The sequence below is a fragment of the Gracilinanus agilis genome, chromosome 1 (genome assembly GCF_016433145.1).
Source record: "Gracilinanus agilis isolate LMUSP501 chromosome 1, AgileGrace, whole genome shotgun sequence".
In the NCBI taxonomy this organism is placed as follows: domain Eukaryota; kingdom Metazoa; phylum Chordata; class Mammalia; order Didelphimorphia; family Didelphidae; genus Gracilinanus; species Gracilinanus agilis.
The window spans coordinates 80,564,962-80,592,953 of record NC_058130.1 but is presented as its reverse complement, the minus strand read 5'-3'; the positions used below and the strand labels follow the sequence as shown (position 1 = coordinate 80,592,953).

The 27,992-nt window shown below is 35.8% G+C and overlaps 2 protein-coding genes across 4 annotated transcripts in view; one reads left to right on the top strand and one right to left on the bottom strand.

Annotated features, from left to right (window-relative positions):
- Positions 1-542: 542 nt before the first annotated feature.
- Positions 543-24,379, bottom strand: HUS1 (HUS1 checkpoint clamp component). 3 transcript variants are annotated; one of them, XM_044656903.1, is made up of 8 exons: positions 24,303-24,379; positions 23,760-23,887; positions 23,475-23,651; positions 14,276-14,383; positions 9,729-9,803; positions 6,301-6,400; positions 4,974-5,093; positions 543-936 (listed from the first exon to the last, which is right to left on the bottom strand). In XM_044656903.1, exons 1-8 carry the CDS (start codon positions 24,352-24,354, stop codon positions 854-856), a joined length of 843 nt encoding a protein of 280 aa, XP_044512838.1. In that variant the 5' UTR covers positions 24,355-24,379; the 3' UTR covers positions 543-853. The 3 variants fall into 3 exon arrangements, with proteins under 3 accessions (XP_044512838.1, XP_044512837.1, XP_044512839.1); XM_044656902.1 differs by lacking the exon at positions 24,303-24,379 and having other exon boundaries at positions 23,760-24,166; XM_044656904.1 differs by lacking the exons at positions 23,475-23,651; positions 24,303-24,379 and having other exon boundaries at positions 23,760-24,166.
- Positions 24,380-24,531: 152 nt separating this feature from the next.
- The window catches only part of C1H7orf57 (chromosome 1 C7orf57 homolog), a 116,737-nt gene continuing 113,276 nt past the window's right edge, over positions 24,532-27,992 (top strand). Inside the window, 1 exon segment of the mRNA XM_044671693.1 lies at positions 24,532-24,590. The gene's annotated coding sequence lies outside the window, so the exon portion shown is untranslated.

The following is a 27,992-nucleotide window of genomic DNA, read 5'->3' as shown; positions in this document are numbered from 1 at the left end:
TTTGGAATTTTTTCTTTTGTATAGCTATCCAAAAAAAATAATGAATTACAAAAAAAAAATTGGTGCCACAAACTACATATGCATTATACTTGTAAAAAAGGGGCAACAGTTCCCGAAGCCTTATAACTTACATAAGATTAAAGGGGCCTTTGTGGTACCTACTTTAGGAAAATTTTAAGAAACTAAATGCAAAGCCATCAAACATCAGAAGAAACCTTCACAAGTGAAAATTCTAGGTTAGAGAATTAACTTCACCAGGATCAGGTTCAAAAGTACTTTGATGATGATCTCTACTACTTATTTATGGTAACTTAGAGAATCATTCCTAACAACACTTTCCTTACCCAGGCACAGCACAGAAATATGAAGTGCTTTTCTCCTTTCTATTCAAAAGAGAAAGCTGGATACTTAGATTTGAATCTTATGAATGTGTTTCAGACGGTGAAAAATGTCTTAAAGAAACATTGCTATTCTCATAAGAAAGTGTCTTCTTAGGTAATATTTAAGAGATTTTATTCTTCTAAATCTCTGATGTACCAGGTATGAGTAATGTTTGCTATAATATCCATTTATCAGTAATCAGAAAAATTAAATTCAGTCCTCAAAATTTCAATTCTCCTTTTCAACTTCTTAAAAGTAAAATACAGAAACCAAAAGAAAGCAAGGACATATCTTATCCAATTGTGTTTCACTATGCACATTCTATGAACATATTATAAAAGAACAAGTTGCTTTTACATAATGTATATCATAGTGAGGACATAGCCCAATTATAACACACTAACTCATCATCTTTTTAAAATTTTGATGGAAAAGGGCTATGAGTGGTTCAGACTCTTGAACAGCTGAATTCTTATGATAACGCAGGAATGAAATATTGAAGGGACACATCCTCATGTAGCAAAATAAAGTGAACAATCCGGTTATGCACAATATCTGGAAGAAAAAAAAGCAGCATTTAAAGGACTATTCAAATATACACACTAATGTATTCTTTGTGTATTATAACACCTTGTTCCCAAATGAAGCATTACTTTTAAATAGAAATTCTTTCTTTAGGATACAATCATCTTTCATATACAAGTGATATAGAGATGTCCTCCAGTACAAGTACTCATCAATAGCATCTACTTCCAGATGCCATGCTAAAAAGCATACTAATCACAGAGAAATTCTATAATGAAGTAGTAAACATTTCCACAAAAATAAGTAAGTCCTAAAGGCCTATCCATATACAGACTAGTACAAAATAGATGTTTATAATAATGAACCTGAATTATTATAAGGTATACTGTTGTTTTCTCCCCATAATTTAGTCTTGATTAGTCATAAAATACTAACACAATGGAAAAAGATAGGGACACTGATCTGGTCAGATTTTGGTTACTATCAGTTGATAACTTACTTCCTACACAGTATTTAAAATGAGAAATTCATTTACTAAGTCCTGGGGCAAATGAATATGAATTAAGAACCTACCTGTCAGTAAAATAGTAGTCTCATTTCTAAACTATGAATAATGACAAAACTATCCAAGAAAAATGGAAAAACTAAAGATTATACTCAATATATGTTAACTGTGTGATTAAGAGAACAGAAGGAAAGACTCATTCTCATGAGGTGACAGTTATAAAAACTCAATTAAAAAAAGTCAATAGTATGAGAGAAGAGGCTCCTAATTACAGGACAGCTCTTCAATCTGTGAAAACAAACAATCATCTAGGTTTAATAACTCCTAAGGGGATAACTATGCCACAATAACAGCACAAACCACAAGACAGTTCTATAGCCTATGTGTGTGTGCACTTATGTTGGGGACTGGGAGGAGGGGAAGTAATAGTTCTATAAACCCAGAACCCCACTTTATTAATAAAAGCACAGAATAATGACTGCTTTTTATCCCTAAGTCATCAACAAAAGGCTCAACTTATCCATGACAATGCAAAGTAGCATTTTTCAGAAGCAGGACATGAATCTAGAATGATTTTCCTGGCTCCATGGCCAGCTCTATATATACCATGCTAACTCACATTTTTAATATTCTCTATTTTTAAAAGTTTCAATGTATAAAAAATTTAACTTGGAATGAGCTATGCTGAGCAGAAACAATAAAAAACAGTGGGAAATATGGTCAGAGAAATAGACTACTAACTTTGTCACTAAATTCTTATATGATGAACCTAAAGTGGGAGTAAAAATTATGTCCCCAGTAGTATAGAAACCAAACTATTTATGAGATTACCTGGGACTGGAATCTTCTTCTGACACATAGTAGGTGCTTAGTAATTGCTAATTATTGACTGATGCTAGGGAAACTGAAACTGATGAATGGATTATTTGATTGCAGGAGTTCTGAGCTGTAGTACTTACTATGTGTCAGGCACTGTGCTAAGTAGTGGGGAAACAAAAAAAAAGAAGCAAAACAAAGTCCTTATTCTCAAGGTACTTGCAATCTAATGGGAGAAACAACATGCAAACAAATATATATAAAGCAAATTATATATAGGATTAGCAGGCAATAATTAAAAGGAAAGCACTGCAATTAGGAGGGATTAAAGAAGGTTTCCTATAGATAGTGACATTTTAGATGGGATGTTTAAGAAGCCAGGGAAGTCAGCAGTTAGAGCAGTGGAGGGAGAGCCTTCCAGGCATGAGGACAGCCAGAGAAAATGCCAAGAGACAAAGGATCTTGTTCATGGGGCTAACAATCCAATGTCATTGGTTTGAAGAGTACATATTAGGAAGTAAGATAAGAAAACTAGTATGATAGGAGGGGAGTAAGATGTAAAGGACTTTTTAAAATTTGTGCTAGGGTGATTTGGACAGAACTTACTCTAAAATTTACAAATACAACATCAACAACATTACAAGAAGACACACCATGCCACCATTTTCTTTACTCTCTCCTTAATGTCTGACTGAACAAAATTCTAGACAGAAGCAACAAAAAAATAAGATCTTTAGTTGTGAAATGGATCAGTTTTCACAAGGAATCTCTTCTTTAATGATATTTCATATTCTTAACTCTGGTTCACAATTTCAATAAGCATATTTTTTCTCTCCTTTTTTGGGGGGAGAAGGGGAGAAGGACATTGCATGCATCTCAACTAATAAAAACAATATTCCTAGGTGCTGCAGCTTTAGAAAAAAATAATACAATTGATATTATATCTGTTACCCACAGCTAAGAATATAGTTCTGAAATTATCTTCCACTAAAGCCATGGAATTTTAGTTTAGAATTTTTTTAATAAATATTTTCTAAAAAAAAAATCTACTCATTCATCAACATGTGCTCTTTAAGAAAATTATCAGCATAAAAACCTAAATCAGGGGTTCTTAACCCTTGGTAGTCTATAGACGGGGGAGGAATCCATGAAGTTGAACAGGGAGAAAAATGAAATATTTGTTTTCACTAACTTTTAACTAAAATTCATTCTTTCCTTTAATTATTTAAATTCTAAGAAAGATCTATCACTATTGCCAGACTGCCAAAGGAGTTCATAACATATTTTTAAAAGTTAAGAACCTTTGCCCTAAGACAGAACAATGAGATTTTAAAAACTAAGAATCTGTTGTATGAAAATATGAAATTTCTGAGAATATAAGAACCTGGCCTTCATATTCTACCTAAGCCCAAGGTGGGGAGTGGGGAATCAAGAAGGGATCAAATTCAGTGGTACATGTCAGAGCAGAAGTTGGCAAATATTGAAAAAAAATGTTTATTAGCCTTTGAAGCAAAGTCAGTTCTCTAAAAAATGTTACAAACTTTCTTCTGTAGACCCAAAGCTTTGCCTTTTAAAATTAAAAGCAGCTTGATAATGCTTTTAATGCTGTATCATTTTCAAATAGCAAAACTACTTTCCTAAAATTCATTTCCAAATTTTATTTTGGCTTATAAAACTTGTTTTTTAATCTTTTCAGTGAGCCCTCTAGGCTAGATTTCAGAGTCACAAATAGGGCTACCTTCATATCTTTTCATTAAGATTCAATTATAAAAACCAAAATCTAAGTATATCAATTTGGTTGTGTATAGAACAAGGTGCTATTCCTTAGACTCCCTAATTAAGCTGAATATAAACCCTGAGTCTTACTATCATACAGTCCAGAAGAGATAAACAAGTAACATTGATTTCACCAAGATTTTCTTATACTAAATTCTTTTGATTTAGGTACAATCTTGTCTTTCAACAAAACAAAACAATCTATAATCTACATTATAATTTAGCTTTTACACATCTAGTTCTGTCATGCTATTTTTATGTATACTACCATACAGATTTCTGTGTGCTATTAGGGTTCATTGATCACTGTCTTGTACCACTTTAATCTTTACAATGGAAATCTGCTTAGACTCATACATTTACCACTACAAATGTGATGCAAGGAACTGTTTCTCTTCTCTCTTACTTAGCTACTCCAGTAGAGCAGTCCTATAGCATCAGAGACTCCTAATACACAGGAGGGGTTACTAATGCTATTCATCATATTCTTCCCTCTCTCCCTCCAACTCCCAAGCCTACTTCTATTGTTTGTGTTTTCATCACTGGTTCTCTTCTTCCCCACAGAAATGTGAGCCAATGGTTATATTGACCACTGCTGATCAAACTAGCTCTCCAGTATTGTTTCTTCCACTTTATTCAGCTCTTACACAGAAATGCTATCTTTTATAGCCAAAGTGAGATAATCCTTCTGTCTTCTGATGTCCCCTCCCATTGACAACAGCACCCTCCAGGATTCTTCTGTGCTATAGTCACCTGCTATTGCTAGATTCTCACTTCTTTATTCAATAAAAAATGATTAAGTGCCTACTTTGTTTAAGTGTATAAGCCTCAGTGATACTAGACACAGTAACAAATCAGTGAGTGGTTTGCATTCCAAATAGATAAGGTTTTACTGAATTTTTTTTAAATACTCTACTGGCATTGTTTAAAGTATATTGTATGTAGAAATGGAATAAGGAAGCAAACTCACTACATAATGCTTTTGTTGGATTTACTTGCTGTCCTGCAAGAAATTGTAGAAGCTTCTTAATATCTATTCGGGCTTCGGCCATGTTCTCTGAATCTCTATCTTGAGAAGCATCTTCAGAGGCTAAAATGATAGAAAAAGCCTTTAAACAAAATGATTACTATTTCAGGTTAGTCTAGGCTAAATATATAAGTAGAGAGACTAGATTTTTGATTTTCACTAGTACAGGGACCTCTTGTTGAGGAGGCTCCCTCTAGCACTAGACGTTAGTTAAGAACTTAGGGAATTCCCAGGAAACTGAGAGATTAAATGACTTATCCAGAGTCACATAGCTAGGTTGTATCAGATGAGGAAACTGAACCCAAATCATCCCAGCTCCAAGGCTAGTCCTCTATGTACTATATACCAAGTTCTCTTTGATGGTCAAAAGGGATGGTTTTTATGTAGTTAAATGGAATAATTATCATTCTTTTGGGAGTGTATTTGTGTTTCTCTTAGTCCTCTTCTTAAAAGAAGAACAGCAACTTGAAATTGTATTCCTTCCTTCAATAAACAAGCACTTATGGAGTTTCAATTGCATGCAAAACAACATACTAGGGTCAAGGAAGAAATATGAAAGATATGATCCCTATTTAAAGGAGCATATAATCTGAATGAATGAACCATGATGCTATGTCCTTTAAAAAATAACATTTGTTATAAGGGGGAAAAATGACTCACCTTTAGAGTCAAACATCAATACTAAATTAAGTATCTTGTGGTGTGAGTGTATGTGTGTGTGTGTATATATATATACACACACACACATATACATATGTACATGTATGTATGTATGTATGTGTATGTGTCTGATTAAGTCTTATGTGACTTAAGTAAATCATTTAACTTCTTAGGACCTCAAGATAATTTTCTCTAAGACTATAAGTTGCAGTATAGGCAACAACCTGAATTAGTAAAGGGAGTTTCCATAGGAAAAAATTTTTCTACACTAATGAAATCAAAGATCTGGTTCAAAACGAATGTGTGTACCTTATATAAGGATTATCATTCTGAAACAGCAAGATGAAAAGAGAAAACAATGTTTCACATTTCTTCCAGATGAGTCAAAACATCCCCTTGTTATAAGGTTACAACAATAAGATAAAAAAAAAATTCAATGTATTTTTTCCCTCAAACTGGAATAATATGCAAACTATTCCATTTTCCCCTGCAGTTCAAATAAAAAAATGTTATCAACCAGATTTCCAACTTAATATTTAACCATCTCAATAAGATATATCATTTTTAAGTTTAACAAAAGGAAAGACAAAAGGAAAACTAGAAATCTTACCCCATGGAGGATTTCCAAGATCTTTAAAATGTGTTGTAATGCATACTAAATCAGTTTCTATTTTCAAGTTCATTTCTCCTTTTAGATTTGCTTCAATAACCTGTAAATTATAGTTTGAATATGATTTGAATCTTTAATCAATGATTATGAGAAAAACAATTTTAGTTACATGGTAACAGTAAGCTTTTAAGATGATAAGAGTGGTATTTAAAGGCAAGTTTCTACTACTGACCAGAAAGCTATGTTATAGGTGGCAGAATGATTTAGTAGATTAGAAAACTGCATATGGAATCAGAGGATCAGTTTCCCAGCTCTGTAACTTTAACCACGTTAGGGCTAAATTCCCTTATTTGTAAAAGGAAAGAGATGAATTTGTGATCATTAAGATCCTATACAGTTTTAAATCCTATGTTTTACTCATAACCCAAAGAAATCTGTCAATTCTAAAGAAGCTAAGAACCAGAGAATAATTTATGGATGATGTCCTAAGAAAACTTGAGAGGTAAACAAGAGAAGTTTGTAACACTGATATGGAGCCCTTAATGTTCTTCTGCCTTGGAACTGATACTTAGTACTGAGTCCAACACAGAAGGTAAGAGTTTAAAAAAAAAAAAAGCAGCACCAAAAAAACCTCACATCACAAGGAACAATCAAGGGAAGATGTTAGTGGAAGTCTCACAAGTATAATATCACCAAATGACGGTAACTCCTGAACTATTATAAAAGCGTGTGGTGATCATTGGGTATATTTTTGTTAATCTTATAAGTAAAAAAGTGAAGGTTTGAGGGCAGATTCCAAAGCCATTCCTCAGCAGGAACCCCCTCTAAAACAATTCTGACAAGCAGTCATCCCAATTTTGCTTGAATTCAAATGAAAGGCAAATAACCCTACTATTTCTGGACACCATGGAGTTGTTGGAAAATGCTCATGTAATACTAAAATAACCTTTGGAGGAATGTCTACCCATTGTCTCTGGTTCTCTCTTCAGAAGCCAAACAATTATAATCTTTCACAGGACAAATTTTTAAATACTTATAGAAATCTGCATAAATTTTCTGTTCTCCAGCTAAAAGTTCTTCAATTGATTCTTGTATGGCATGGTTTAAAGCAGTGATGGGCAAACTACAGTCCATGAGCCAGATGCAACCCACCATGAAATGTTCTATCTGCAACATTATTCTTAATCTGACAAATACAATGAGTAGGATACAATGAAACTTCGAAAGAGTTGCCTTAGAAACACACTGACAGATGAGCATTTCCTTTCCTTTGGCCCCCTCTTTAAAAAGTTTGCCCATCACTGGTTTAAAGCCCTCTTCTGGAGAATTCCTCCAGCTTCTCTATGTTTCCTTGCTAAAATGCCAAGAACTGAACACAATATTTCAGAAATGGCAAACCAAGGAAAGTTATTGGGACTATCATCTATCTCTCTGTCTATAAGTTATGTTTCTATTGATGTAGCCTAAGATCCTCGGCTTTGCTAAGTGACTTGTCTCAATGTTGGCATACATAACATTTATTATTCACTAAAAATCCCTAGGCACATCTCCTCTACCTGTACTTGTAATTTTTTTTAACCCAAGTGCAGAAATCTACATTGAATGATATTAAATTTCATCTTATTATACCTAGCTCACTTATTTGACAATATGATGTAAAGAACCTAGGACACAGAATTAGAAAAACTGGGTCCAAATTCTGATTAACATTGCATAACTCTGAGCAAATTATTTATTATTTCAACCCCAGTTTCCTCATCTGCAAACAGAAAAAATGTTTTTTTAATTACTAACAAGAATTGTCTGTGTAAATCTGAAGATGCTATACAAATATATTACAGACCATAAAGATCTTTTTGGATTCCAATACTATTATTCAATTACTCTCATCTTCATGTCATTAACAAATTTGATAAGTATGCCAACTGTACCTTCATTCAAATCACTGTTTAAAATATTGGAAAAGCCAAGGACAAAATCCTATGGTTCTCTAAAGAAAGAACTCATTCAACTATTAACAGTTATCTTTTCTCTTTCTATGACATAGCTCACAAACCATTCCTTTAATAATGAAATTTATAATTTTGCCAGGAATCCAAATCAAGCTCAGCTCTAGTTTTTGCCCCTTAATGAAAATGAGGACATTTATTCATCTGTAATTTCTAGAATTTCCTTCTCATTCTTTATAGCTTTTCAAAATCTTAGCAGTAGTTTCCCAGTCCCATCCTCAAGTTCTAGCAGTAGAATGGTATATCTCATTACTTGGAACTCATTGAGGAAAGCTAGTAGGTCTTCTCTTATCTCTCAACTCTGGAGATACTCCTTATCAGTCACATATGCATCATAATTCCTAATCTGAAGGTTATTCTCTTTGATAAGAAAAACAAAAGCAATAATAAAAGATGAATCTCCAGGTCTGCCCTCTTTTCCATTATCTCCATTCCTTTTGCCCTATAGGGCACTTCTTCCCACTACTCAGATCTTCTTTTCCCCAAAGTAATGAAAATATATCTGCATATTTTCATCAGAATTCAATGCAAGTTATAACTTACTCAGTCCTTTAAAATTCTTGATACTCTTACAGAACTTAACTTTGTCTCATTTTCCTCATCTGTAAAATGAACTGGTGAAGGAAATGGCAAACCACCTCAGTATCTGCTAAGAAAATCTCAAAGGGGGTCACAAAGAGTTGGACACAACTAAACAACAATTATTCCTTTCTTGCTATATACTATTTATGAACATCTTGCCTAGTCTTAGTGACACCTATGAATTCAAATTTGCTTTCTTTTATATTAGGCTCTCTAGTTTACTTTATTATACTCTACACATGTATATAAAAATCAGAGGGCCTATTACTGTACTACTTCTTAGATACTACCTCCTGTGAACTGCTTAGCTTTTCTACTGCTTTTCTTATATAATGCCTGATATTTTCTGAAATAGCAGAAGTACACAACTCCATTTTCAGTATAGAGTTCATTTGGGCCAGATCCACAAGTCCATAGGCAAATATAGTCTTTGCAGCTTCTGTCAGATATCTTTAATCCATGATCTCAAGTTTGTCATATTTATTTCGTAAGCTTGATATAGAAATCCAAGTCTCATTCTTTGATACCACATTCTTAATCAATTATTAAAACATTAAGTTATTTTATTCCATATTTTCATTTATTCCAAGAAAAAAGAAACAGAAGTAACTAAGGGCATTCATGAAATATTTCAGTCTTAAACACAGGCTTTTAATGAGTCTGGAAGAGTTTATTTCCTGTGTTGAATTTCTAAGCATGTAGGACCATTAGATGAATTGCATGTTTACATACACACAAGCATCAATTATATAAATTTTAATAGGCAATGTCAATTATCTCTTAAAAATTTACCCAAAAAAGTACCTTAAATATTCCTTTAAATGAATTATAACTTACGACATGACTACTGAGGTTTTTCATTCTTTCTACTACACTCTTCATAGTCTTCAATACTGGTAAATATATACTAACCTACAAAAATTAATGGAATAAATAAAAAATTAAAAACAAACATATAAGCTATAGAAAAATGACAATATGTAGAGATTCTAGATTTGGTTCAAACTTCATTTTCCTTCAAAAGGCCCTTCCTGGTCCCTACCAATGTAAGTGATTTTCCTCTCTAAGATTACCTTCCATTTAGTCTATACATATCTTATAGTCAAGAAGCAAGACAACAAGAATTTATAAAAAACATCTCCTATGTGCCAAGCACTGTGTTGAATCCTAATGGCAAAAAAAAAAAAAAAAATTGTCTGCTCCAAAGGAGTTCGGTCTAATTGGGGAAACAACATGCAAACAATTTTGTAAAACAAGATATATTCAGAACAAATTGGAGACAATCAACCTAGGGAAGAGATTAACATTAGGGGAATAGAGAAAAGCTTCTTATAGAAGGTAGGACTTTATCTAGGACTACAAAGGAAAGGCAAGAATTGGGTATAAGGGGAGAGAGAATTCTAAGGACAGCCAGTAAAAATAAAGAGAGAGAGAGAGATGGAGTATTTCATACAAGGAATAGCAAGGAAGCCAATAAGCAGACTAAAAAAGTAGGAAAGGGGCCAGGTTATAAAGGGCTCAAAAAGCCAGAGGATTTTATATTTGATCATAGAGGTGTAATATAGAACCACTAATGATAGGTTTGAGATGTCGAACAAGTGGCTGGAAAAGTGAGGAAGGAGGTCAAGAGAGAGGTTGGGATTTTAGTAAACAAACAAAAAAAGAATCAAGAGCAGAGATAATTAAATCCGTGGAAACTAATGAGAGCGCCAAGCAAAACAGACTAGTGGGAGAAAAAAGAGGACCCTAGACAGATCTTTGAAAGACATCCATCATTAGTGGGCATGAATATATTAAGATCCAGCAAAGGAGATTGAGAAAGAATGGTCCCACAGGTAGAACCAGGGAAAAAGCAATGTCACAAAACTCTAGAGAAAAAGAAATATCAAAATGTCAAAGGCTGAAGAGAGGTTAAGAAGAAGGAGGACTGAAAAATTAAGGTCATTAAGTCTGGAATTAAGAGATCACTGATAATTTTGGGGATAGTTGTTTCAGTTGAATGACAAGATTCCAGAAGTCAGGCTCAAAGAATTAAAAAAAAGAATGAGATGATAGGAAGTAGAAGTATCAACTGCAGATGGGCCTTTTCAAGTTTAGTCACAAGTAGGGGTTTTTGGGGGTGGGGCAAGAGTGATATATAGCCCAATAGCTACTAAAGATGGACATATCAAGGTGGTTTTTTGAGGGTGGGCTGGTCATAGGCATGTTTATAGGCAGTAAAAAAGTAGCCAGCATACAAGGAGAGACTGAAGATGACAGGGGGGAAGAGTAAGCTGCTAGAGAGGATGCAATGGAGTGGATTTGCTTGTGTAAGAAGAGGAGTTTAGCAAGAAGGGCCATTTCTTCATGTGAGCCAGAGGTGAAGGAGGAAATAGTGGCAGAAACCATCTTAGTGATTTGAGACAGTAATTTGCATGTTGACTCCCTAATTAGAAGTGAGCTCCTTGAGGAAGCATGTTTTTTTTGCATACTAAGTATTTGACACAATCTCTGCCATATGGTAAGCATTTAATAAATATTAACTGATTAACTCAGTGTTTGGTATTTAGTAGACATCCAACAATTGCTTGACTTACTGATTAAAATCACAGAATCTTTGAGCTGAGAGATTATTTAAACTGTGTATCTTATAGTGTAGAGGACTCCAAATTGTTTTGGTTTTTTAATATGTAATCTATTTTAAAATATAATTTACATGTAATTTTGAAATATTAACAAAAGAAAAACTCATCTCAGCTTTTAAATGTGTAGAGTGTGAAAGTGAAAAGTGTGTAGTGTAATTACAGTAGAGAATTTATAATAGGAAGCTTTAGAAATAACAAAAATGCCAAAAGAAGAAACTTATTTGTATATTTTCACCTTATTTTAGTTTAGTTTAGTCATAATTGTACTGGAAAAAAATCTAATTTCAAATTCTATTCTAATATTGACATTTGAAACATTCATGAATCATCAGATACTTAATAAATGTTTATGAATTACATTTCTTAGAAGTGCAACATAACCCTTTCACTGTAATTAATAAACATATTTTAAAGTTGATATAACAGCTATAAATGACATAATACCATAACAAAGATTTATATTTTTTAACTAAAAAAAATTTACAACTTTAAGTGTAGACTTATGTGTACCTATTGAACACAAAAGGGTTAAATAGCATAAAAACACCTCAAGTTTTAGCAGAATAAAGTTAGTGCTGCAAAAATTAACAAATTTGAGACTATACTTTAAACAATTATAGTCAAGCAACTTAGTGCTTATAAAACATTTATAATTAAAAATGTAGTCAACATTTGCTTCCAATTACCAAAGAAAAAAGAAAATTGTAGGACACTTAAAGTCAGATTCTTTTGCCTGAGGATAGGCCTTTAAAGGAAAGAGTTAAAGAGAAATAAATTATTATTTCTATAAGATTTTTTCCCACATAATTGCTTTGTAATATTAAAAACAATCAAATGATGTTTTGTTGTTTTGCTCAAAACACATAAGAAAAAAACCCTTATTTCCACTAATTCATATGTAAGCTTCAGAATTAAAATGAAAGAATCAACTGCTTAAACCTTGCTTAAGTAAGAGATCATGGGGCAGCTGGGTAGCTCAGTGGATTGAGAACCAGGCCTAGAGATGGGAGGTCCTAGGTTCAAATCTGACCTCAGATACTTCCCAGCTGTGTGACCCTGGGCAAGTCACTTGACCCCCATTGCCTACCCTTAGCACTCTTCTGCCTTGGAGCCAATACACAGTATTGACTCCAAGCCTGAAGGCAAGGGTTAAAAAAAAAAAAAAAAAAAAAAAAAAAAAAAAGTAAGAGATCAGCAATCCCTTTAGGCATTCATTAAGTTGTATGTTGAAGGAATGGAAACAACATTCTCAGCAAAAGATTCTTCTCTATGGAACACTATTCTTATGATTATTCTTATTATTCATATTTACACATATACTTAAAAGTCTACACAATATATCTGTGGAATAATGTACTATTTGGCCCATTTTACAGTTGTAGCAATAGTTTAAAAATGATTTTGGGGAAAAGCTAGGTGTCTCAGGGCTTGAAAGCCAAGCCTAGAGATGGGAGACACTGGGTTCAACTCTGGCCTCAGATAACTTCCTAGCTATGTGACCCTGAGCAAATCACTTAACCCCCTTCCCCCCAACTGCCAAGCCCTTCCCACTCTTCTACCTTGGAATCAATACAATTTTATACAATCAATATCACCCTAAGATGGAAGGTAAGGGTTTTTTTTTAAATATTTTGTATACATATTAGTGTATTATCAAATAAGAAAATCCCAAGAACCAATACCTTCTCTCTGTAAAGAGATTTCCTCAAAATCTGCTTCTCCCTGGATAAGATAATTTTACTATATTTGTAATAGTTTACATTTCCTGCAGAGTTATCATTTAAGGTATATTATTTTTAACCAGAGGATCCTTAGGAGATCTGCTTTGATTACAAAACGAGATTTTTCCTATGTGTTCCAAGGTGCCTTTTAACATAGGTTATCAAAGTAATAACTATATATCATGAATATATAGATTTCCTTTTGTGAACCGGATAGTGATCTAAATTGATGAAAGTTTTTACATTATTATAGTATCTCTAGTTGCTTGGGCAGATGAGTATAAGATAACTTATTCAAGTTCTGTTTTCTGATGTGAAAGCTTTAAGCTACTGTATTACCTCAGAGAAGTATACTTTATATCACTTTAGGGAATGGGGGAAGATCCTTCTTTGTGGATCCCCAAATTTACCCCTAAGGACTCTACCCAACAAAAAGACTAATATTAAAGATACTGTTTCCTGCTTTTAAACATGAGATAATTGTATCATCACTCAAATCTCAGTTTAATACTTATTGAGGCAACATAAGCTCCCTACTCACCTCAAAGAAATGTTGTTAGTAATACACTTCCTAAATATTGGAGTTCTAGTCATTCTAAATAGGAGCTTATGAAATTTCCAATGTCCCTTTACTCTGCTCTTATATAGCTAAAATTAAACTAAAATATTTTTTCCTTTACTCTCTTCTAAAAATTAATACTCATTTTCTTTATAATCTCCACAGAATTTTTAAGTGAGGTATGCTATATAAATTCTTTTTTTTTTTAAACCCTTACCTTCTGTATTAAAATCAATTAGTGTATATTGGTTCTAAGGTTGAGAAGTGGTAAGAGCTAGGCAATGGGGATTAAGTGACTTGCCCAGGGTCACATAGCTAGGAAATGTCTGAGGCCAAATTAGAACCAAGGACCTCCTGTCTCAAGGTCTGGGTCTCAATCCACTGAGCCACTCAGTTGCACCCCTATATAAATTCTTGATGCTGCTAGAGGATAATAATGTAAAAAGCAAATTAAGAATAAGACCCCAGAAAATTACTTACATCAAAGTCTGGTACAGTGGGCTCTCGGAAATCAGTCCATAATTTTCTGGGAATAACTCCTACAGGAATGTCATGTGTTACAATGCGACTACTGCTTGACAAAGATGGCTGCCAAAAAAACATAGTTTTAATTTTTAATGTAATCAATAAAAACTGCTAAGAATAGGCAAGTTGCTAATATGACTCTAATGATGATCTCAAGTTAATCTTTCCATAATGTGCCTCAATTTCTCTACTACTAAAATGTTGAGGATAATAGTAAATGATTAACAAGGATGTTTGAAGCTAATAATATATGAAAATGTTTTCATTATTTAGAAAAGTTGGGAGGGAGGGAGAGAAGGATTCCTCCAAATGGGCAAAGGTCATTCTGAATTTACACTGAAGCAGTAAGCATTTGTTAGCACTAGGACTTTACTGACTTCAAAGTGAGTAAGCACTCAATCAAGTGATACTGAAAGGCTGGGAAATCACTATTAATGTAGTATTTTAAACCAATTACAGCAAATTTTGTTACCAAAGAAAATGAAAGAACAGCTAAGTATGGGTAAGTAAAATACAAAAAATGTTCCAAAGACATTATATTCCCCACCACTATCTTTGTAGTTTTATTAACAAGGGCTATTAATAAATACCTTCATTTTGGGTAGGTAAGTAGTTTGGGTTTGGTTTTTTTTTTTTAACTTTGCCCATTTTCTTAACTTTCTAGGTTGAGAGGCTGACTTCTAAAATAACTAGAGTACACTTAAGAGTCAACCTTTTATTTGGAATGGAGCAAAGAGATAAATTTGAATTCTCTATAATTTGTATTTCTAAAATTTTTTATTCATTAAAAAACTTTTACATAAATTTGGAACACAAGTTAGGGCCTAGAATTGCAATTTCATTGGTACAGGGCAGTGATGAGCAAACTACAGCCTGTGGGCCAGATATGGCCCCCTGAAAAATTCTATCCAGCTGACATTATTCCTAATCTGATGAATACGAGTAGGATACAATACAATGAAACTTCAAAAGAGTAGCCTTAGAAACATAGACTGACAGATGAGCATGCATTTCCTTTCCTTTGGCCCCCTCTTTAAAAAGTTTGCCCATCACTGGTACAGGGAATTCCTAGAAGAGGAAAATTCTTCGATCCATGACCATCTTCTTAACAAATTATGATTATCTAAGGCACTTGCAGAGTGACACAGTTAACTGTCAGAAACAAGACTTGAACTCAGGTTGGTCTTTCTTGTTTTGTTATGTTATTTTTTTTTATCAGAGCAAATTATCAGGAACTTCTTCCACTAGTGTAGTCAGTACTTATTTTTAGAGTGGCCTGGGACTCTGAAAATTGATTTGATCATGGTTACACAACAGGTGTACTTAAACCACTGACTTCCAAAGCCATCTTTCTATCCATGGTACCATGCTGCCTTTACCAAATCCATTCCATTGTGACATATATTGCTATTCCATGTGTTATGCATACTATATCTTTTACATAAACCATGTCAATTAATCTATGAAAATTATTTATTTTTCTTTTTACCTTCACCATTCCTTAGAATTGATACTGTAAAATTGGGACATTAATGCATTGCTGGTGGAGTTGTGAACTGATCCACCCATTCTGGCTGGCAATTTGGAACTATGCTCAAAGGGCTATAAAAGAATGCCTACTCTTTGATCCAGCCATACCATTGTTGGGTTTGTACCCGAAAGAGATCATAAATAAACAGACTTGTACAAAAATATTTATAGCTGTGCTTTTTGTGGTGGCAAAGAACTGGAAAACGAGGGTATGTCCTTCAAATGGGGAATGGCTAAACAAATTGTGGTATATGCTGGTGATGGAATACTACTGTGCTCAAAGGAATAATAAACTGGAGGAATTCCATGTGAACTGGAAAGACCTCCAGGAACTGATGCAGAGTGAAAGGAGCAGAGCCAGAAGAACATTGTACACAGAGACTAATATACTATGGTAAAATCGAATGTGATGGACTTCTGTACCAGCAGCAATGCAATGACACAGGACAGTTCTGAGGGATTTATGGTAAAGAACGCTACCCACATTCAGAGGAAGGACTGCAGGAGAGGAAACATATAAGAAAAACAACTGCTTGAACGCATGGGTTGAGGTGGACATGATTGGGGATTTAGACTCGAAACTACCACACCAATGCAAGTATCAACAATTTGGAAATAGGTCTTGACCAATGACACATGTTAAAACCAGTGGAAATGTGCATCGGCCATGGGTGGGGGGAAGATTTGGGGGGGGGGGGGGAAAGTAGGAGCATGAATCATGTAACCATGTTAAAAATGAATATTAATAAATGTTTAAAAAAAAAAAAAGAATTGAGGGGGCAGCCGGGTAGCTCAGTGGAGTGAGAGTCAGGCCTAGAGACAGGAGGTCCTAAGTTCAAACCCGGCCTCAGCCACTTCCCAGCTGTGTGACCCTGGGCAAGTCACTTGACCCCCATTGCCCACCCTTACCAATCTTCCACCTATGAGACAATACACCGAAGTACAAGGGTTTATTTAAAAAAAAAAAAAGAATTGATATTGTATATTGGGATTCCAAAGGAGAAGAGTGGTAAAGGCCAGGCAATGGGGGGGGGTCAAGTAACTTGCTCAGTGTCTTACAGCTAGGAAATGTCTTGAGTACACATTTGAACCCAGGACCTCCCATCTATAGGCCTGGCTCTTGATCCACTGAGCCACCTAGTGTACCCTATATATTTCTTAAGTAGATTTTCCCCCCCAATAGTACTTTTTGTCCATTTTAATTCTGTTCACTGATGCCTTTTGGGTATAAACTGATTGATGGCTTTCATATGTTAGGTAATATTAAGAATCAGATAGCACTGCCAGTGGCAGAGGTAAAGCCCAGAATTCCTTTTGATTATTTTATGACCATAAGACCATCTTAAAACGGGGTGATTTTGACTCTCATCAGAAAAACTATTTTATCCTCAGTTCTGAAGACTTGGGTTGATTTGCACAATTACCTTTTAATCATGCAATATTAAGCTTAGTAAGCCCCAAACTAGTTCAGTTCTTTCTAGGTTTTAGACACTTCTATGAAACACTAGAAATCCAATTTAACACACATTAGCAATATACATGAAAGTGGAATGGATATGGTGGAGGTAGTATTGTACCCTAGATAGGAATCTGGCTTTGGAAGTAAGTCAGCAGCTCAAGTACCATCTCTGACATACTGGCTGTGGAACCATGAGCAAGTCAATTTTCAGAGTCACTCTCTAAAAATAAGTACTGATTACACTAAGTGGAAGTCCCTGATAATTTGCTCCCCACACTGATAAGGTCTGGTTAAAAAAACACCCTAACAAATATTACAGAGGAGAAATAGCAGAGGACACCCAAATACTGACAGGAAATAATCCTGGAAGAGAAATAACAACATTCATGGTCATAGCAAATAAACAAACTAGACCAAAGAACCAGTTCAAATTCCTTAAAGAAGCCAATCTGCATATTAGGAGTCCAAGTAAACCAACTAAGACTTCTAAAATAATAGGTAATAATAACTGTGTTAAGGTATACAAAGTGCTTTATATATATATATTCTCTTATATGATTCTTATTACCTCCCTGTTATTATTATTCCCACTGAAAGGATAAGCAATCAAAGATGAAGACAAAAAATTTGCAGGATCATGTGATCAGGAATGTTAAAAAGTCAGCCCCAACTGAGTGAGGGCTTGTTATAAATGTAAAGGAAAATAAATAAGGCTCTTCTGGCTATGATGAGGGGGAGGAGGAAGATCATAAAAGGATGAGGACTTTTATTTGGGATGAATGAAACAAGGGAAAACACAATTTTAAAATGCAACTACTATACTTCTATTTTCTCTATCATGTAGAATAATCTTTCCATTGGAGAGTGCAGAACAAAATAGCTAACAAATAATTTAAAGCCAAAATCAAAAAGATGTTAGCTTCACTTAAAAAGTTCAAATCAAGGGGCCTAACCAAACTACATTTGTCTATGTGGCTGTTAAGTTGATATACAGGTGAGCTCAGAAAAACTGTAAAGAAAGGTAAAGATGCCATGGAACTGATTAGATGTCCCAATTGTCAAGAAAGTTAATTCAATTATAGATAGTTAAACCTATTCTAGCCAAAATTCTATAACATACTATTAAAGAGATAGTTTGAGAACACTAAAAAAAGGGAATCAGTGAGCACTGGTAGCATGTATAGGCAAAATAATAAAGTCATGGCAAACTAAAAGCTTGTTTGCATGTTAATTTCTAAGAATAGTATGATCAAGGCAATGTTTTTAAACAGTTATTCTGTATTTTGGGAATCATACCAATATCCTTTTGGACCAAATAGTAATATGAACTGAGAACTGAAAATACAAAGAGCAATTAGGGGGACAATATTATCTTAGAGGTAGGTATATAACTGAGTAGCTTTGTCCTAGGGCCTGTTCTGGTCAACATTTTTACTGACTTCATAGACTACAAGCTTATCTAACTGCAAAAAACAAGAAGTTTGCTAATGTGTTGGATGACAGAATTGAGATTCAAAAACATCAAGATATGCGTGTTGGACTAATCTAAAAAAATTAATATTGGGAATTAAAGTGCTATACAAAATTTTAAAATATGAGTAAACAAATTAGAGGAGCGGGGAAGAAAGTATCTTTTCTAACTATGGACAGGGAAGAATACATGACAAGACAAGAGATAGGCAGGATCATGGAAGATTAATGAGCAATTTTGATTCCAAGAAACTGAAAAATGTTTGCACAAACAAAAATCAATACAGTCTAAATTAGAAGTAAAACTGGCTGTGTGATCATGAACAAGTCATCTTTCGGAGTCCCAGGCCATGAATGTTATCTCCCTTCCTGGATTATTTCCTGTCAGTATTTGGGTATCCTTCCTCCCTGCTATTTCCTCTCTGTCATACTTGTTGAGGTATTTTGTTTTGCTTTGACCTTATCAGTGTTGGGAGCAAATCATCAGGAACTTCTTCCATTAATATTGATAAGTACCTGGGGAAATCATCATTATAGCAAGTTTCTTTGATAAAGGTCTCATATCTAAGATATTAGGAATATCCAAGACAATTCTCAAAAGATGAAATCCAAGTAATCAAAAATTATATAAAAGTGTTCCAAATGACTATTAAAGAATCACAAATTAAAATAATGGCAAGTTTCCCTATCACACCTGCAATATGGACAATGATGAAATTTGTTGGAGGGGGAAGAGGGGCATAGTAATGCCCTACTGGTAGAGCTGTGAAATTGGTGATGAAATATTCTCTCTCAAAATCAAATATCTTCTCTCATTTATCTGCTGTCCCTGCCCAAGCTCCTTAGACCTGATAAGACAAGAGGAATTGAATACTGTGTACTTCAAAGCTATTTCTTGATCTTCCTATAGCTTCCATGACTAAGCAATCTTTTCTCTTTTGAAATTTACTCCATCCAGACATAGTCCCTTATCTAAATCTTAGTGGTAATCATCTACCTAGATAGTTCAATTTATCTCTTTTTTTCCAAGGAATCCAGTACCTAATACAACCATCTTCTCCACTCAGATACCAAGTATTTGGGGTTTTCAAAAAATATATACTTATATGTATGTGTATGTGTGTATATATGTGTATATATATACATATAACATATACTTCAATATATTTTGATTATATATATATATGTACATATAGTTCAACATATATAACATATTCAACAAATATCCTAGCTTCCCAGTTCATCAACTTCAATTTCCATAGCCTGGACTTTTAATACAACTTAGCCAAACACAGGGGTGATAACTTTATCTCATCATCACTCTCAAATGCTTCAAGACATCAGAAATTTTAAACTATAACTTTTTTAATTTAAAAAAAAAAAGAGCCCTTAACTTCCCAATTTAGAATCACTACTGTGTATTGGTTCCAGGGCAGAAGAGAGGTAAGAGCTAGGCAAGGGGGACTAAGTGACTTGTGCAGGGTCACACAATTAGGAAGTATCAGAGGCTAGATTTGAACCCAGGACCTCCTAGCTCTAGGCCTGGCTCTCAATCCACTGAAATACCTATTTGCCACCTTAACCATAACTTTCTAGCTTTTAATTCTTCCTTTGCTTTATCTTCTCTTAACCCAATATCTAACCATACCATAACTTCTAGTCACCTCACTTCTTTTGCTTTCCAATTCATTAAAAATCCTTAGGCCTCAATTCTCTCCATTTCAGTCCTGCTTCTACAGTTAACCAATTTTATGCTATTTTCTATCCTGGAATTCTTTGATTCCTTCAAAATTTCATCACTGGCAAAATTCACCCCACATCCTCCCTTCCACCCAACCCCTTCCACCTCCCTTCTACTCACAAGCTGCTAACTACCACTAGATAAAAACATGCAATCCTTGTAATTGGGACCTCTACAAATTTATGTAGTCTAATCCCAAGTAGACCTTAACTACTGTTAATTGTTTTATTCTTCAGGGATTGATTCACTATCTATCCTTCTTCACAGCTTCTGTTCCATATTTGCTTTCTTCAAAAGCCACCTACTTGCTACTTCTTCCCTTTCCTTTAGTTAGTCTACTATCTTCTACTTGGCTTTTCCACTCCAATTCTATACATCATATATTCTCTCCTTTCCTGTAATCTCTAAGGAAGAAGTGACTCCTTTATTAGCAACTACTCTTCTACTTGATCCCATTCCCTATCTTCTCCAACAGACCCTAATCCTTTGATCATCCCCACTCTCCAATCTTAAATCTTTATTAGGATCCTTCCCTACCAACTATAAAAATACCTTAGATCTCTCTCATCCTTAAAAAAATCTTTACTTGTCTCTGCCACCCATTCTTTCAAGCAATCATCCTATAAGACATATCTCTATCTACCATAGTCAAAATTCTAGAAGCCATATACACTCCTTGCCTACAATTTAACTACTTCCCACTCAATTAGAATAGCTCCCTGAAAGCTAAAACTCTCAATTGTTAAATCATTCAATTGGAATGTCTCTTTCCAGTTACTACCAACATTTTTAAGGGGTTTTTTTCTCCTTATTTTCCTTATTATTCACTTCCTGATTCTCTCCCCATTAATTGTGGCTTTCTGTGGGGTTTGATCTCAAAATGTCTCAGCCTCTTCCCACACTGGGCAAGCCCAGGTATCTGCCCCAACTGAATTTTGGGTGTTCAGAAATGGCCTCAGTAGGATCCTGTGTTCTTTTCCTCATCCTTGGTGGAAAGCTGCTCAGCTCTCCACACACATAGAATCCTATCCCAGTGACCTGTCCCCATAGTATTGAGCTTATTTTCCCTGGTAAAGGGAGTTTACAGGGATGGGGCTTCTGAGTTGCAATCTCCAGCAAGTTTTTGCTCCTGAAGGGTTATGGCCAAGTTGGCTGCTCAAGTCTAAGCAAACTTCCATAGCCTAGAATCAGAGTCTCTATAGCACTAGAAAGAGGGAGAAGAAAACAGGGTGTAGGGGTAGGTTTTGATGTAAGCCTGGGTCATGTCCTGGGACCACTAGTGTAGCCTCATTGTTGGTTGCATGGGAGAAGGGGCTAAATGAGTTCAAGTGAGAACTCCCCTCACTATATTATAAATCTCAAATTCCAAAGTAACTTTGTTTTTGATTTGTGTTTCATACATGCCTATATGTACACATCTCCTATATTAGAATACAAGCTAAGAGGCAGGAACTGTTTCACTTTTCTTTTTATCTCCACTGACTGCCAAGTGACTTATACAGAGTAAGTACTTAATAAATGCTTTTTTATTGGTTGATTTGTTAGTAAAGGCAGAATGTTCTCTATTACTTGAGGTCTTCAAAAGGAAGATATATGACTCCATTTTGGCAGTGCTATAAAAGGTATTCCTGCTCAGGTAATGGGTTGGATTAGCTGATCTCTGTTCATTTTCAAGCCTTGGATTTAATGAACCTTTTTAACTCCCTTTAATGGGGAAGGCTGGGATATTAAATTAAATAGGATGTGTTGCTGGCCCTCCAGAAGTACATAACTAATATTAGGAATGTATAATTAGAATCTGCTCCCCAGGACTCCAATTCCCAGCATCCCACTTTCATTTTTGCATTATTTTGGAGATAAAAGTTTGTGTGGAACCCGACCCTTCTCTCTCTTATCCCCCTAACAGAGTTGGGAAAACTTCTCTTTACTCGGGCTTTTACTTTTGTCTTTTTATTTCTTCTACTTCAAGTGATTACTAATAAATCTTATAAATTATAATACTTGGAGTTATTGGATATTAATTTTAATCTTACAGGGCGAAAGCATAGTGCAATAAAAAATGAATCAGGAGTGAGATTCAAGTGCAACTTTCTAGCTGAATAACCTTAAATAACTCATTTAACCTTCTAAGGTTTTCATTTGTAAAACAAGCATAATTATCTGTACTATCTGCTTCACCAAGCCACTATGAGGAAATCAGTCTATAAATTTTGAGGTCCTAAAGACAGATGAGGTCTTTAAAAATTTCATAATGAGCGCATGGTGTTGTAGACAGAGTGGTGGACTTGGAATCAGGAAAAGCAGTTCGAATCTTGTCTAAGAAACACTGAGTTATGTAACTTTGAGCATGTCATTTAACTTCTCTGGGCCTGTTACATCATCTGTAAAATGAGGGAGTTGAATTTGATGGTCCTCAAGGTCCCTTTTCAGTCCACTCTAAATCAATGATCCTATTAAATCCAATAAAATGTTTGGCATGGGTTACCTTCTAGGCTGGTTACACTGTTATTCTACTCCACATACTCTACCTTCTGGTCAATTTAGCCTGTTTGCAACTCCTCATACACAATACTCCATCATGGCTTTTTGCACAGGATGTCTTTTATGCCTTTCTTCTCATCTCTGACTTACAGAACTGAGGTTTCTAAAAAGTTCTGTTTGAGTGTTACCTCCCACAGAAAACCCATCTCCCTCTCCTTCCCTAGACAGCACCCTCCCTACAAGAATTACTTTGTATGTAGAGTATTTTAGTAAGTAAGTTTAGTAAGTACAGTTTCTTCCAACAGAATTTAAAATTCTCGAGGGTAGGGGGCTTTTTCTTGTTTGTTCATGCATCTCTAGCACAATCTCTGACGTCTTGTATGAGTCTAACAAAAACTTGTGTAACTGAATGATTGACACTAGACAAGGGACAGAGAAAGCCCCTCTCCCCCAAAATTCTTCGGTGAACTCACCAGCTCCACAGCCACGGTGAGGCAGGGGCAGTGTTTATTGGTCAGTTTGATCTTCACTGTTTTGGCATTTTGTGCCGTTTTCAAGGCTCTAGATAAGTTTTCCGGTGTCAACTCTAAATAAATTTCATTATGATCTGCTGCAACCCCTTCCATTTGAAATTCGTCGAAGAAATTGCCCTAGGAACACAGAGTTAGGACGGGCCGAGGGGAAAAAATAGGTGGGTCAAGAAGGGAAAAGGGTCTGGGAAGATATAGACTGGGCAGGGAAGGGGGAGTAGGCCTCACCTGGCCCAGTTCACACCACATGCTGACCCCGCCATTGGCCACCTTGTCGGATAGGATGAAGTAGAGCTTGTCGGGGCTGAGGCGCAGTGTGCACGTCTTGGCCAACTTGGAGATGGTGTTGCTGACACCTGGTACGGCGGCGGAAGGGGGAGAGCACGGGTGAGGAGGGGGATGCTCCGGCGGAGGAGCAGAGACCTGAACCGAACCCGAGGGAAAGGCCACCATTTGGGAGCGGGGACTCTTTTGTACATCCCGGCACTAATTCCGCGGCTGGTACACAGTAAGCGCTTAATAAATACTGGTTGGTAGTCGGGTGGCTAAGGCTTTCCAGCGAGGATCAGAAATACGAGGGAGGCGAAGGAGGTGAGGGAGGCGAGAAGGTCACTCCGCCACACACAAACACACACACAAACACACACCCGTCCCCATCCTTGCGCAACTTCCGGCACGCAGGAGCGCTTCCTACATGCGTCCCTCATTCCCCACCCCCCCACCCCAATAGCAGTGCCAGACTCCCGCACCCCGCGCGCGCGAGTCGCTCACGGGTGAAGTGATTCAAGCAGCCCAAATCCACGATCTTGGCCCGGAACCTCATGTCGCAGCGATGGCATCCGCAAGCCCGAAATGCTTGCTCCCCTCTAGAAAGCTTCCCACCCGCTTGGCTTCCCGCGCCGGAAGCGCGCGCCCCACACCTGGTTCCGCTGGTTGCCGAGGCGACGCCTGGGACCGGAAACCGCTCGCCCTTTGAACCCAAGTCGGTGCCACTGCGCCTGCGCGAGCGGAGCTGGGTCCTGTCAGGCGAGAGCTGGTGGCCTTCAAAGAAGCGCTAAAGTAACCGGTATAACCTGTATTCGTAGTTCACTTCTAATTCTGAGTAACCAGAGTTTGTGTTTTCCCTCTATTTGACAGTTGAGGTCTGGAGGAAGCACCTCCTCTGGAGTCAGGCTGGCCCTCTGACTCAAGTGTTGTGTGGTTTTTTTATTTTACTTTTTTTACGTTCATTCTTATTCATCTTAGGCTTTAGTGGCCCAGTAAAACTGCGGAGAGAGTTCCTGGGTCCTTGGGTATCCCTAATCCAACCTCTCCTGAGGTCCTAGGTAACCCAAATCATTGCCAAGTGCGCCTTCCTTGAGTATAACCGAGTATAACTTCCTCTCATGAAGCATCCACTACACTCCTCATTTATAAAATAGAAATAACAATATCTCTTAAATACGGTGTCCCAAAAATCCTAGTGCCTTTTCTAGCTTGAAACTGCACTAAGACTTTGGGGAGACAACATGAGAAGTGTCTTTCTATGTTTTCCCAGAAGCTTGCCACAGAATGTCCACCGAACAGGCTGGAGGCCAGCTCTTCCTGCACTTGAAACACATGATATCTGTTTCTCAGGCAAAATTCTCAGTGTTTATTCATTTTTCTCCCCATTTGAAGAAGCAAGAAAGGAAGATAACTGAGAATGTAGTCTGGAGTAAGGAAGACCAACTCTTAAGAAATAATTTATTAACATATTAGGAAGAAGCTGTACTACTTTAATACTTGTAGTGAAGCTAAGCTTTTTTAAGAAATTAAAAATGCTTTCTTTTTTGTCCTGGGCCTATATTTTTCCTCTCAGGTCCTATTCATTTCTCTTTGCCCCAGATGATGTCCTAGCTCCTACAAGGACTGTGGTGCTCCTGATTGGTGAAAGTTCACCATATCTAGCAAACTCTAGACCCCCCCCCCCAACACTGCATTCCCGGTTTTTTTCAGTGGTGCATTATAGCTTACTCCCTCTATTTCTATTCTGCCTCTTGCTCTAGGAACAGTAATCAAATTCAAGCTATCATTCTTGAAAAGGGTATTTCAATCAACTGCTCCATAAATGATTTCAGAAGGTAAAGCAAAACTCCTGACCACTATCCTCAATTCATGTATTGATTTTTTTTAGAATGTAAGTGCAAAGAATGTCTTATTTTTGTCCTCATGCTTAACATGAGGCCTGGCATTTACTCTTTTATAAATGCTTGTTCATTCAATTCAATGGCTTCTCATGAAAAATACTAGGAAATGAATATTACAGTAAGTAAAATAAAAATAAAGTAATACAATAAGCAAAGTAAGTTAATATTACAGGGAGGTAGATTTTGGCTTTTTTTTTTAACTTAACAATTAAAAATGTTTAAACTTGGAATGACATGCTTCATCATATATTCTTGTCCTGGAGGTATTTCAGTAGAAACTGCCCTAGGAAATTATAATGGGCATTTATCCTTTCATTAGGGAGTTGGACTAAATCAGTGGTGTCAGACTCAAATAGGAACAGATTTCTTCTGGATACATATTGACTTCTAAAGCCACAAATTAACATTGTTTTATTATTGTTTATTTTGTTAAACATTTACCAATTACATTTTAATATGGTTTTCCAGGGGGCCACATGTCTAATACCTCTGAACTAGATGATCTCTAAGGTGTTATTCTGGGTTAAATCTGACTCAGGATACTCCATCCAGTGGTCCAATCTCAGGTTTGATCAAAATGATACACATAGGAGACCATCAAACATTTAAGAAAAAAGAAATTTACTTAAAGTAAACAGAAATTATATTTATTTATTTGTTTATTTGTTTTTAAATCCCTTACCTTCCCTCTTGGAGTCAATACTGTGTATCGGCTCCAAGGCAGAAGAGTGGTAAGGGTAGGCAATGGGGTTCAAGTGACTAGCCCAGGATCACACAGCTGGGACGTGTTTGAGGCCAGATTTGAACCTAGGACATCCCGTTTCTAGGCCTGGCTCTCAATCCACTGAGCTACCGAGCTGTCCCCCAGAAAGGATATTTAACAAGGACACAGCACTGACTCAGGAAAACATAGCCCTACACATCTCCATATGGAAATGTCTCTTATCAGAGCATGGATTCATTTGGAAGTAAGCATCTAGTTGCTACCACAGGTGCCTTCTAAATCTAAGATTCTATAATTCCATTATAAAAGAAAAAATAATTTCCCAACTAGAGTTAAAGTATAACTTCACCTATAGGTAAAATAATACATTTTATCCCCTGAAGATAAGCCAGAAAACAAGTTATAACTACTAAGTATTATATATATATATAGATATATATAACTACTATATATATATATAGTATGTAACTATATATATATATATATATATATATAAACTACTAAGCAAAGGAAATGAGTAATTTTATGATATAGAAATTCATAAAGAATAGGATGTCAGAGAAATAATGTCTAAGAAAGTAGGTCAGTCATAGAACGAGAATGATGAATAAATGATAGTCAACCAAACACTTCATTGCTATCCATTCTGTATTGGAAAATTTACAGGAAGGCATGTGGAAAGGTAGACCCCCTAAGAAGGATATATAGAAACCCATGGACAAGCCGAGAAAAGATGGGTTGGGATCTGCATTGGGAACACTCATTTTGATGAAATCACCAATCCTTGAAGTATCTGAGGTTTCCATATAATGTAACTGACTTCATAGGCTCTTCATAAAGGAAAAGGCTTTCCCCTATGTTTTCAAAGATAGAGAAAATTGATAACTAGTTAAATATCTTTCTGAATTTGCTATTGTAGTCGCTGTCATGACCTTTGTCTTGAGCACTCAGGTTCCAAACCTGGTGTAACTTTACCTTCTTTCTTTTCTTCAATGAGCCCTACTTCTATAACCCACCAATATTCACTCCCCTCTCTCAGCACAAGGTCTGGCATTTGACATGCCTAATCTCTCTTAGATTCCTTTCTTTCAATACCAGCTCTCAACAGTTTAGTATGAATCCACATTACTCAACTACTACAATAACTTCACTATTAGTTTGTCTATCTTTAGTCTCTCCAATTTTATTCAACAAGCTTTTGTTAAGTCTCTACTATGTGCAAGGCACTATGCTTAGTAATAAAGATACAAAAATTACTTTTGAAAATTCCTATCCTCAAATTCTTAGAATATCAAAATTAATCTGAAATACAGATAAGCAAGCTACAAGGTAGACAGCAGAGAGAGCAAGGGGAAGATCCAGACAAAATGCTCCTAGAAAACAGATCAGGAGAAGTAGATCCCTTGACAAGGAGAGAGCACCCAAGTTGAGACATGAAAGTTTTGTTAAAAAGAGGAAAAGTAAGCATATTCCAGGTGCTAAAATGCCAAGACATCAGGGAAACAGTTTCACTAACATGTACATGGATGAATTTATTTTCACCTTTAATAACGGATGCCATTGAAGGTT

Coding starts and splice junctions, on each gene's coding strand:
- HUS1 (XM_044656902.1), bottom strand. CDS start 23,984: ATGGTGGCCTTTCCCTCGGGTTCGGTTCAGGTCTCTGCTCCTCCGCCG. Junction 14,384..23,474: donor TCACCGTGGCTGTGGAGCTG/GTGAGTTCACCG, acceptor TTTTTTTGGCAG/CCATCTTTGTCAAGCAGTAG. Junction 6,401..9,728: donor AAAACCTCAGTAGTCATGTC/GTAAGTTATAAT, acceptor TATAATTTACAG/GTTATTGAAGCAAATCTAAA.